This window comes from Apium graveolens, unplaced genomic scaffold, assembly GCF_009905375.1.
Source record: "Apium graveolens cultivar Ventura unplaced genomic scaffold, ASM990537v1 ctg8704, whole genome shotgun sequence".
In the NCBI taxonomy this organism is placed as follows: domain Eukaryota; kingdom Viridiplantae; phylum Streptophyta; class Magnoliopsida; order Apiales; family Apiaceae; genus Apium; species Apium graveolens.
The window spans coordinates 1,138-13,838 of NW_027421404.1; the positions used below are offsets into that span (position 1 = coordinate 1,138).

The window sequence follows — 12,701 nt, forward strand, 5'->3', positions numbered from 1 at the left end:
TCTCGTGGGCAGTAGTACACGAGGTATGGAGAAAAATTGAGGCGGCCCGTTTTATGGATATCTTTCATAATTTATCCCTATGGATTTATGAATTACATTCGCTTTTATTTGGCGTCGTCCGTAAATGAATCGGGGCTGAAACGAATGGAACGGGTTTCCGAATAATTCTCGTAGGGAGTAGTAGTACACGAGGTATGGAGCAAAAATTGAGGCAGCCAATTTTATGGATATCTTCTAAAAATTTATCCCTATGGATTTATGAAATTATATTCGCGTTTATTTGGGGTCGTCCGTAACTGAATCGGGGCTGAAACGAATGGAACTGGATTTCCGAATAATTCTCTAGGCGTAGTACACGAGGTATTGAGCAAAAATGAAGCAACCCATTTTATGGATATCTTTTAATAATTTATCCTATGGATTTATAAATTGCATTCGCGTTTATTTTGGGTCGTCCGTAAGTAAATCAGGGTTGAAACGAATGCAACTAAGTTTCGAATAATTCTAGGCAGTAGTACACAAGGTGGCAGCAAAAATTGAGGCGGCCCATTTTATTGATATCTTTTCATAATTATCCCTATGGATTTTTGAAATTGCATTTGCGTTTATTTGGGGTCGTCCGAAAGTGAATCGGGGCTGAAACGAATGGAACTATTATGAATAATTCTCGTAGGCAGTAATACACGAGGTATGGTGCAAAAATGGAGGCGGCCCATTTTATTATCTTTTCATAATTTATCCTATGGATTTATGAAATTGCATTTGCGTTTATTTGGTGTCGTCCGTAAGTGAATCGGGGTTGAAACGAATGGAACTAGGTTTCCGAATAATTCTTGTAGGCAGTAGTACATGAGGTATGGTGAAAAAATTGAGGAGGCCCGTTTTATGGATATCTTTTCATAATTTATCCCTATGGATTTTTGAAATTGCATTCGCGTTTATTTGGGGACGTCCGTAAGTGAATCGGGGCTGAAAGGAATGGACTAGGTTTCCGAATAATTCTCGTAGGCAGTAGTACACGAGGTATGGAGCAAAAATTGAGGCGGCCCGTTTTATGGATATTTTCATAATTTATCCTATGTATTTATGAAATTACATTAGCGTTTATTTGGGGTCGTCCGTAATTGAAATCGGGGCTGAAACGAATGGAACTGGGTTTCTGAATAACTCTCGTAGGCAGTAGTAGTACACGAGATATGGAGCAAAAATTGAGGCGGCCCGTTTTATGCATATCTTTTCATAATTTATCCCTATGGATTTTGAAGTTGCATTCGCGTTTATTTGGGGTGCGTTCGTAAGTGAATCGGGCTGAAACGAATGAAACTAGGTTTCCGAATAATTCTCGTGGCAGTAGTACACGAGGTATGGAGCAAAAATTGAGGTGGCCCGTTTTATGGATATTTTCATAATTTATCCTTATGGATTTATGAAATTGTGTTCGCGTTTATTTGGGGACGTCCGTAAGTGAATCGGGCTGAAACGAATGGAACTAGGTTTCCGATAAATAATCTCGTAGGCAGTAGTAGTACACGAGTTATGGAGCAAAAATTGAGGCGGCCGTTTTAGCATATTTCATCAATTTATCCCTATGGATTTATGAATTGCATTCGCGTTTATTTGGGGTGTCCGTAAGTGAATCGGGGCTGAAACGAATGGAACTGGGTTTCCGAATAATTCTTAGGCGTAGACACGAGGTATTGAGCAAAAATTGAGGCAACTCGTTTTGTGGATATCTTCTAATAATTTATCCCTATGGATTTATGAAATTGCATTCGCGTTTATTTGGGGTCGTCCGTAAGTGAATCGGGGCTGAAACGAATGGAACTGGGTTTCCGAATAATTCTCGTAGGCAGTAGTACACGAGGTATGGAGCAAAAATTGAGGCGGCCGTTTTATGGATATCTTTTCATAATTTATCCCTATGGATTTATGAAATTACATTACATTTATTTGGGGTCGTCCGTAATGAATCAGGGCTAAAACGAATGGAACTGGGTTTCCGAATAATTCTCGTAGGCAGTAGTAGTGCACGAGGTATGGAGCAAAAATTGAGGCGTCGTTTTATGGATATCTTCTAATAATTTATCCCTATGATTTATGAATTGCATTTCGTTTATTTGGGGTCGTCCGTAAGTGAATCGGGGCTGAAACGAATGGAACTGGATTTTCGAATAATTCTCTAGGCGTAGTACACGAGGTATGAGCAAAATTGAGGCCGTTTTATGGATTTCATAATTTATCCCTATGGATTTATAAAATTGCATTCGCATTTTTTGGGGTCGTCCGTAAGTGAATCGGGCTGAAACGAATGGAACTGGGTTTACCGAATAATTCTCGTAGGTAGTAGTACACGAGGTATGGAGCAAAAATTGAGGCGGCCCATTTTATGATATCTTTTCATAATTTATCCCTATGGATTTATGAAATTGCGTTCGCATTTATTTGGGGACGTCCGTAAGTGAATCGGGGCTGAAACGAATGGAACTGGGTTTCCGAATAATTCTCGTAGGCGTAGTACACGAGGTATGGAGCAAAAATTGAGGCGGCCCGATTTATGGATATCTTTTCATAATTTATCCCTATGGATTTAGAAATTGCGTTCGCGTTTTTGGGGTCCGTAATGAATCGGGGCTGAAACGAATGGAACTGGGTTTCCGAATAATTCTCGTAGGTAGTACACGAGGTATGGAGCAAAAATTGAGGCGGCCCATTTATGGATATCTTTTATAATTTATCCCTATGGATTTATGAAATTGCGTTCGCGTTTATTTGGGGACGTCCGTAAGTGAATCGGGGCTGAAACGAATGGAACTAGGGTTTCCGAATAATTCTCGTAGGCGTAGTACACGAGGTATGGAGCAAAAATTGAGGCCCGATTTATGGATATCTTTTCATAATTTATCCCTATGGATTTATGAAATTGCATTCGCGTTTATTTGGGGATCCGTAAGTGAAATCGGGGCTGAAACGAATGGAACTATTTCCGAATAATTCTCGTAGATAGTATATACACGAGGTATGGAGCAAAAATTGAGGCGGCCCGTTTATGGATATCTTTTATAATTTATCCTATGGATTTATGAAATGCATTCGCGTTTATTTGGGGTCGTCCGTAAGTGAATCGGGGCTGAAACGAATGGAACTAGGTTTCCGAATAATTCTGTAGGCAGTACACGAGGTATGGAAAAAATTGAGGCCCTTTTTGATGATATCTTTTCATAATTTATCCCTATGGATTTATGAAATTGCTTTCGCGTTTATTTGGGGACGTCCGTAAGTGAATCGGGGCCGAAACGAATGGAACTGGGTTTCCGAATAATTCTCGTAGGCTGTAGTACACGAGGTATGGAGCAAAAATTAAGGTGTCCCAATTTATCGATATATTTCATAATTTATCCCTATGGATTTATGAATTGCATTCGCGTTTATTTGGGGACGTCCGTATGTGAATCAGGGCTGAAACGAATGGAACTAGGTTTCCGAATAATTCTCGTAGGGAGTAGTACACAAGGTATGGTACAAAAATTGAGGCAGCCCGTTTTATGGATATCTTTTCATAATTTATCCTATGGATTTATGAAATTGCATTCGCGTTTATTTGTGGTCGTCCGTAAGTGAATCGGGGCTGAAACGAATGGAACTAGGTTTCCGAATAATTCTCGTAGGCAGTAGTATACGAGGTATGGTGAAAAATTTGAGGCGGCCCATTTTATGGATATTTCTTCATAATTTATCCCTATAAATTATTGAAATTGCATTCGCGTTTATTTGGGGACGTCCGGAAGTGAATCGGGGCTGAAACGAATGGAACTAGGTTTCCGAATAATTCTCGTAGGCAGTAGTAGTACACGAGGTATGGAGCAAAAATTGAGGCAGCCTATTTTATCGATATCTTCTAAAAATTTATCCCTATGGATTTATGAAATTATATTCGCGTTTATTTGGGGTCGTCCGTAAGTGAATCGGGGCTGAAATGAATGGAACTGGATTTCCGAATAATTCTCTAGGCGTAGTACACGAGGTATTGAGCAAAAATTGAAGCAACCCATTTTATGGATATCTTCTAATAATTTATCCCTATGGATTTATAAAATTGCATTCGCGTTTATTTGGGGTCGTCCGTAAGTAAATCAGGGTTGAAACGAATGGAAATAAGTTTCCGAATAATTCTCGTAGGCAGTAGTACACAAGGTGTGCAGCAAAAATTGAGGCGGCCCGTTTTATTGATATCTTTTCATAATTTATCCCTATGGATTTATGGAATTGCATTTGCGTTTATTTGGGGTCGTCCGAAAGTGAATCGGGGCTGAAACGAATGGAACTATGTATCCGAATAATTCTCGTAGGCAGTAATACACGAGGTATGGTGCAAAACTGGAGGCGGCCCATTTTATGGATATTTTCATAATTTATCGTATGGATTTATGAAATTGCATTCGCGTTTATTTGGGGTCGTCCGTAAGTGAATCGGGGTTGAAAACGAATGGAACTAGGTTTCCGAATAATTCTTGTAGGCAGTAGTACATGAGGTATGGTGAAAAAATTGAGGAGGCCCATTTTATGGATATCTTTTCATAATTTATCCCTATGGATTTATGAAATTCCATTCGCATTTATTTGGGGACGTCCGTAAGTGAATCGGGGCTGAAACGAATGGGACTAGGTTTCCGAATAATTCTCGTAGGCAATAGTACACGAGGTATGGAGCAAAAATTGAGGCGGCCCGTTTTATGGATATCTTTTCATAATTTATCCCTATGGATTTATGAAATTGCATTCGCGTTTATTTGGGGTCATCCGTAAGTGAATCGGGGCTGAAACGAATGAAACTAGGTTTCCGAATAATTCTCGTAGGCAGTTGTACACGAGGTATGTAGCAAAAATTGAGGCGGCCCATTTTATGGATATATTTTCATAATTTATCCCTATGTATTTATGAAATTACATTAGCGTTTATTTGGGGTCGTCCGTAAATGAATCGGGGCTGAAACGAATGGAACTGGGTTTCCGAATAATTCTCGTAGGGAGTAGTAGTACACGAGATATGGAGCAAAAATTGAGGCGGCCAGTTTTATAGATATCTTCTAATAATTTATCCCAATGGATTTATGAAATTGCATTCGCGTTTATTTGGGGTTGTCCGTAAGTGAATCGGGGCTGAAATGAATGGAATTCGGTTTCCGAATAATTCTCTAGGCGTAGACACGAGGTATTCAGCAAAAATTGAGGCAACTCGTTTTGTGGATATCTTCTAATAATTTATCCCTATGGATTTATGAAATTGCATTCGCGTTTATTTGGGGTCGTCCGTAAGTGAATCGGGGCTGAAACGAATGGAAGTGGGTTTCCGAATAATTCTCGTAGGCAGTAGTACACGAGGTATGGAGCAAAAATTGAGGCAGCCCGTTTTATGGATATCTTTTCGTAATTTATCCCTATGGATTTATGAAATTACATTTACATTTATTTGGGGTCATCCGTAAATGAATCAGGGCTAAAACGAATGGAACTGGGTTTCCGAATAATTCTCGTAGGCAGTAGTAGTGCACGAGGTATGGAGCAAAAATTGAGGCGGCCAGTTTTATGGATATCTTCTAATAATTTATCCCTATGGATTTATGAAATTTCATTCGCGTTTATTTGGGATCGTCCGTAAGTGAATCGGGGCTGAAACGAATGAAACTGGGTTTCCGAATAATTCTCGTAGGCAGTAGAACACGAGGTATGGAGCAAAAATTGAGGCATCCCGTTTTATTGATATCTTTTCATAATTTATCCCTATGGATTTATGCAATTGCTTTCGCATTTATTTGGGGACGTCCGTAAGTGAATCGGGGTTGAAACTAATGGAACTGGGTTTCCCAATAATTCTCGTAGGTTGTAGTACACGAGGTATGGAGCAAAAATTGAGGTGTCCCGATTTATGGATATATTTTCATAATTTATCCCTATGGATTTATGAAATTACATTCGCGTTTATTTGGGGACGTTCATATGTGAATCAGGGCTGAAACGAATGGAACTAGGTTTCCGAATAATTCTCGTAGGGAGTAGTACACAAGGTATGGTACAAAAATTGAGGCAGCCCATTTTATGGATATCTTTTCATAATTTATCCTATGGATTTATGAAATTGCATTCGCGTTTATTTGGGATCGTCCGTAAGTGAATCGGGGCTGAAACGAATGGAACTAGGTTTCCGAATAATTCTCGTAGGCAGTAATATACGAGGTATGGTGAAAAAATTGAGGTGGCCCATTTTATAGATATTTTTCATAATTTATCCCTATGAATTATGAAATTGCATTCGCGTTTATTTGGGGACGTCCGTAAGTGAATCGGGGCTGAAACGAATGGAACTAGGTTTCCGAATAATTCTCGTAGGCAGTAGTAGTACACGAGGTATGGAGCAAAAATTGAGGTGGCTCGTTTTGTGGATATCTTTTCATAATTTATCCCTATGGATTTATTAAATTGCATTCACGTTTATTTGGGGTCGTCCGTAAGTGAATCGGGGCTGAAACGAATGAAACTGGGTTTCCGAATAATTCTCGTGGGCAGTAGTACACGAGGTATGGAGAAAAAATTGAGGCGGCCCTTTTATGGATATCTTTTCATAATTTATCCCTATGGATTTATGAAATTACATTCGCTTTTATTTGGCGTCGTCCGTAAATGAATCGGGGCTGAAACGAATGGAACTGGGTTTCCGAATAATTCTCGTAGGGAGTAGTAGTACACGAGGTATGGAGCAAAAATTGAGGCAGCCAATTTTATGGATATCTTCTAAAAATTTATCCCTATGGATTTATGAAATTATATTCGCGTTTATTTGGGGTCGTCCGTAACTGAATCGGGCTGAAACGAATGGAACTGGATTTCCGAATAATTCTCTAGGCGTAGTACACGAGGTATTGAGCAAAAATTGAAGCAACCCATTTTATGGATATCTTTTAATAATTTATCCCTATGGATTTATAAAATTGCATTCGCGTTTATTTTGGGTCGTCCGTAAGTAAATCAGGGTTGAAACGAATGCAACTAAGTTTTCGAATAATTCTCCTAGGCAGTAGTACACAAGGTGTGCAGCAAAAATTGAGGCGGCCCATTTTATTGATCTTTTCATAATTTATCCCTATGGATTTTTGAAATTGCATTTGCGTTTATTTGGGGTCGTCCGAAAGTGAATCGGGGCTGAAACGAATGGAACTATGTATCTGAATAATTCTCGTAGGCAGTAATACACGAGGTATGGTGCAAAAATGGAGGCGGCCCATTTTATGTATATCTTTTCATAATTTATCCTATGGATTTATGAAATTGTATTTGCGTTTATTTGGTGTCGTCCGTAAGTGAATCGGGGTTGAAACGAATGGAACTAGGTTTCCGAATAATTCTTGTAGGCAGTAGTACATGAGGTATGGTGAAAAAATTGAGGAGGCCCGTTTTATGGATATCTTTTCATAATTTATCCCTATGGATTTTTGAAATTGCATTCGCGTTTATTTGGGGACGTCCGTAAGTGAATCGGGGCTGAAAGGAATGGGACTAGGTTTCCGAATAATTCTCGTAGGCAGTAGTACACGAGGTATGGAGCAAAAATTGAGGCGGCCCGTTTTATGGATATTTTCATAATTTATCCCTATGTATTTATGAAATTACATTAGCGTTTATTTGGGGTCGTCCGTAATTGAAATCGGGGCTGAAACGAATGGAACTGGGTTTCTGAATAACTCTCGTAGGCAGTGTAGTACACGAGATATGGAGCAAAAATTGAGGCGGCCCGTTTTATGCATATCTTTTCATAATTTATCCCTATGGATTTATGAAGTTGCATTCGCGTTTATTTGGGGTCGTTCGTAAGTGAATCGGGGCTGAAACGAATGAAACTAGGTTTCCGAATAATTCTCGTGGGCAGTAGTACACGAGGTATGGAGCAAAAATTGAGGTGGCCCGTTTTATGGATATCTTTTCATAATTTATCCTTATGGATTTATGAAATTGTGTTCGCGTTTATTTGGGGACGTCCGTAAGTGAATCGGGGCTGAAACGAATGGAACTAGGTTTCCGAATAATTCTCGTAGGCAGTAGTAGTACACGAGTTATGGAGCAAAAATTGAGGCGTGCCGATTTTATGGGATATTTTCATAATTTATCCCTATGGATTTATGAAATTGCATTCGCGTTTATTTGGGGTTGTCCGTAAGTGAATCGGGGCTGAAACGAATGGAATTGGGTTTCCGAATAATTCTCTAGGCTTAGACACGAGGTATTGAGCAAAAATTGAGGCAACTCGTTTTGTGGATATCTTCTAATAATTTATCCCTATGGATTTATGAAATTGCATTCGCGTTTATTTGGGGTCGTCCGTAAGTGAATCGGGGCTGAAACGAATGGAACTGGATTTTCGAATAATTCTCTAGGCGTAGTACACGAGGTATTGAGCAAAAATTGAGGCAACCCGTTTTATGGATATCTTCTAATAATTTATCCCTATGGATTTATAAAATTGCATTCGCATTTATTTGGGGTCGTCCATAAGTGAATCGGGGCTGAAACGAATGGAACTGGGTTACCGAATAATTCTCGTAGGTAGTAGTACACGAGGTATGGAGCAAAAATTGAGGCGGCCCATTTTATTGATATCTTTTCATAATTTATCCCTATGGATTTATGAAATTGCGTTCGCATTTATTTGGGGACGTCCGTAAGTGAATCGGGGCTGAAACGAATGGAACTGGGTTTCCGAAATTCTCGTAGCTGTAGTACACGAGGTATGGAGCAAAAATTGAGGCGGCCCGATTTATGGATATCTTTTCATAATTTATCCTTATGGATTTATGAAATTGCGTTCGCGTTTAGTTGGGGACGTCCGTAACTGAATCGGGGCTGAAATGAATGGAACTGGGTTTCCGAATAATTCTCGTAGGCTGTAGTACACGAGGTATGGAGCAAAAATTGAGGCGGCCCGATTTATGGATAAATTTTTATAATTTATCCCTATGGATTTATGAAAATGCGTTCGCGTTTATTTGGGGATGTCCGTAAGTGAATCGGGGCTGAAACGAATGGAACTAGGTTTCCGAATAATTCTCGTAGGCAGTAGTACACGAGGTATGGAGCAAAAATTGAGGCATACCGATTTATGGATATCTTTTCATAATTTATCCCTATGGATTTATGAAATTGCATTAATGTTTATTTGGGGTCATCCGAAAGTGAAACGGGGCCGAAACGAATGGAACTATGTATCCGAATAATTCTCGTAGATAGTATATACACGAGGTATGGTGCAAAAATTGAGGCAGCCCGTTTTATGGATATCTTTTCATAATTTATCCTATGAATTTATGAAATTGCATTCGCGTTTATTTGGGGTCGTCCGTAAGTGAATCGGGGCTGAAAGAATGGAACTAGGTTTCCGAAATTCTTGTTGGCGTACACGAGGTATGGTGAAAAAATTGAGGCGGTCCTTTTTGATGGATATCTTTTCATAACTTATCCCTATGGATTTATGAAATTACATTCGCGTTTATTTGGGGGCGTCCGTAAGTGAATCGGGGCTGAAACGAATGGAACTAGGTTTCCGAATAATTCTCGTAGATAGTAGTACACGAGGTATGGAGCAAAAATTGAGGCGGCCCGTTTTATCGATATCTTCTAATAATTTATCCCTATGGATTTATGAAATTGCATTCGCGTTTATTTGGGGTCGTCCGTATGTGAATCGGAGCTGAAATGAAGGAAACTGGGTTTCCGAATAATTCTCTAGGCAGTAGTACAGAGGTATGGAGCAAAAATTGAGGCAGCCCGTTTTATGAATATCTTCTAATAATTTATCCCCATGGATTTAAGAAATTGCATTCGCGTTTATTTGGGGTTGTCTGTAAGTGTATCGGGGCTGAAATGAATGAAACTGGGTTTCCGTATAATTCTCGTAGGCAGTACACGAGGTATGAAGCAAAAATTGAGGCTGCTCGTTTTATTGATATCTTTTCATAATTTATCCCTATGGATTCATGAAATTGCGTTCGCGTTTATTTGGGGACGTTCTTAAGTGAATCGGGGCTGAAACAAATGAAACTAGGTTTCCGAATAATTCTCGTAGGCTGTAATACACGAGATATGGAGCAAAAATTAAGGCGGCCCTATTTATGAATATCTTTTCATAATTTATCCCTATGAATTTATGAATATCTTCCAATTCCTCTTTTAACCTGGATTGGAAATATGAGCAGAGAGGGGATGTAGGTAGTGGTGAAAATGAGAGAGGAAGTGGAGGTGATGATTCAATTGATTATTTCAGTCGAATTGCTGTTATGTTGGTTTGATTTTGCAGGTATTGCCGTGTAAGCAAGACCAACTCAGCAAACCGTTACAAATTTTGTCAGGACTGACGGGAGTAAATCAACGCAAATTTTTTAAGAGTACTTTCATTAGCTGACTTAAAACTTTTTTTTACTTAGTAACTCAATTGCAAGTTACTATGTATAAAGTGATGAATTATTCATTTAACCCCAATGGTAAGTGGCACACTTTGACTGTGAACAACACAGCAACACTTGTATATAAATTTTTAAAAATACAAGAATTACACATTTGTACTTCCAGAAACATAATACAGTATGATTATTTTTGTTAAAACTGCAGGCAGGTCGATACACCTGCTTTCTTAAATTCCAACATATATGGCGAGGTGCAGGAAGAAAAAGTAGGCACACATTCTACCGTCACTGTCACTGGCGAGATAAAGTCACCTGGCACAGGGCCTCAAGCTCCAAATCCTCACGGAGTTGCAACATTTTCCTTTGCTAGAGGTGCAATTTCATCACCTTCAATTCCGGGTTCACTCCCAGCTGCCCCCAAACTTAACAACACATCCTCCCACTTCTTTGCAGGTCCCTGTGCAATGTCAAAAGTTACTTCTATTAACAGCGAGTTATGACTCCAGTTTCATGGATCACTTTATTCAGTAATTTTAGTCAAATGTTTTGCAGAAGTGCATTTTTATGCTAACCTTCCATGATAGATCTTGAGCCATGCAATTCATGATCATCTTGGTTAAAGATGAAGTTCTATAAGTTGTTATTGCTTTTTTCACAGTTGTCACAATTGCCATGACATCTGCGGGATCAACTGTTTCACACTGGAAACAATACAATATATGTAGATTGAGCATCGGTTTACATTAAATTTGGAAACAAAATCATCTGGTTGTTTGACGTAAAAGGAGGTTCTTACTTCAACATTAAAGGCTCCCATCTGAAACCCTGTATAACCTTCTTTGACTGTATCCACTAGCCCACCAGTTGATGCAACTATGGGTACCTGCAGTGGATGGTTAAATGTTACATGATTGCAGTCGATACAAATATAATGTTATGTTGGTGGAGATAATTTCAGGTTTATCTTACTGTTCCATAGCGCATTGCATGCAACTGGATGAGACCACAGGGTTCAAATCTACTAGGAACAATCATAAAATCAGCCCCGGCTGTGATCATATGGGCCAACGGAACATTAAACTTTGCCACTCCTCTGGCCTTGTCTGGGTATAATATCTCCAACTGCTCGAGCTGCTTCTCCATTTGCTGTTTTCCAGTCCCCTGAGTAATGCGATAAAACAACCATCAGTAAAGAACTTCTTACTTGTTTGAATTATAAGCTAATGAGGTTCGGCTCAAATACTTCAAAATGCTTACTAAAACTATTATCTGTACTTCCTCGTCTATGAATCCAGAGATAGCTGTTGCAAGAATATCAGATCCCTTTTGTTCTTCTAGTCTCCCAATAAAGCCTATAACAGGGACTTCACTGTCTACTGGCAATCCAACCTCAGCCTGCAGGGCTTCTCGTTTATTTGTGGTCGTCCATAAGTGAATCGGGGCTGAAACGAATGGAACTAGCTTTCCGAATAATTCTCGTAGGCAGTAGTATACGAGGTATGGTGAAAAATTTGAGGTGGCCCATTTTATGGATATTTCTTCATAATTTATCCCTATAAATTATTGAAATTGCATTCGCGTTTATTTGGGGTCGTCCGTAAGTGAATCGGGGCTGAAACGAATGGAAGTGGGTTTCCGAATAATTCTCGTAGGCAGTAGTACACGAGGTATGGAGCAAAAATTGAGGCGGCCCGTTTTATGGATATCTTTTCATAATTTATCCCTATGGATTTATGAAATTACATTTTCATTTATTTGGGGTCGTCCGTAAATGAATCAGGGCTAAAACGAATGGAACTGGGTTTCCGAATAATTCTAGTAGGCAGTAGTAGTGCACGAGGTATGGAGCAAAAATTGAGGCGGCCAGTTTTATGGATATCTTCTAATAATTTATCCCTATGTATTTATGATAATGCATTCTCGTTTATTTGGGGTCGTCCGTAAGTGAATCGGGGCTGAAACGAATGAAACTAGATTTTCGAATAATTCTCTAGGCGTAGTACATGAGGTATTGAGCAAAAATTGAGGCAACCCATTTTATGGATATCTTCTAATAATTTATCCCTATGGATTTATAAAATTGCATTCGCATTTATTTGGGGTCGTCCATAAGTGAATCGGGGCTGAAACGAATGGAACTGGGTTATCGAATAATTCTCGTAGGTAGTAGTACACGAGGTATGGAATAAAAATTAAGGCGGCCCGTTTTATGGATATCTTTTCATAATTATCCCTATGGATTTATGAAATTACATT

General features: G+C 39.1%; 1 protein-coding gene across 1 annotated transcript; it reads right to left on the minus strand.

Annotated features, from left to right (window-relative positions):
• Window positions 1-10,547: 10,547 nt before the first annotated feature.
• LOC141705248 (granule-bound starch synthase 1, chloroplastic/amyloplastic-like) lies at window positions 10,548-11,887 on the minus strand (the record flags this gene model as incomplete). The annotated part of the gene is made up of 5 exons (XM_074508288.1): window positions 10,548-10,902; window positions 11,018-11,146; window positions 11,242-11,328; window positions 11,415-11,606; window positions 11,703-11,887. Coding segments are annotated over 5 exons (710 nt in total), but the record flags the coding sequence as incomplete, so codon positions are not given.
• Window positions 11,888-12,701: the final 814 nt, after the last annotated feature.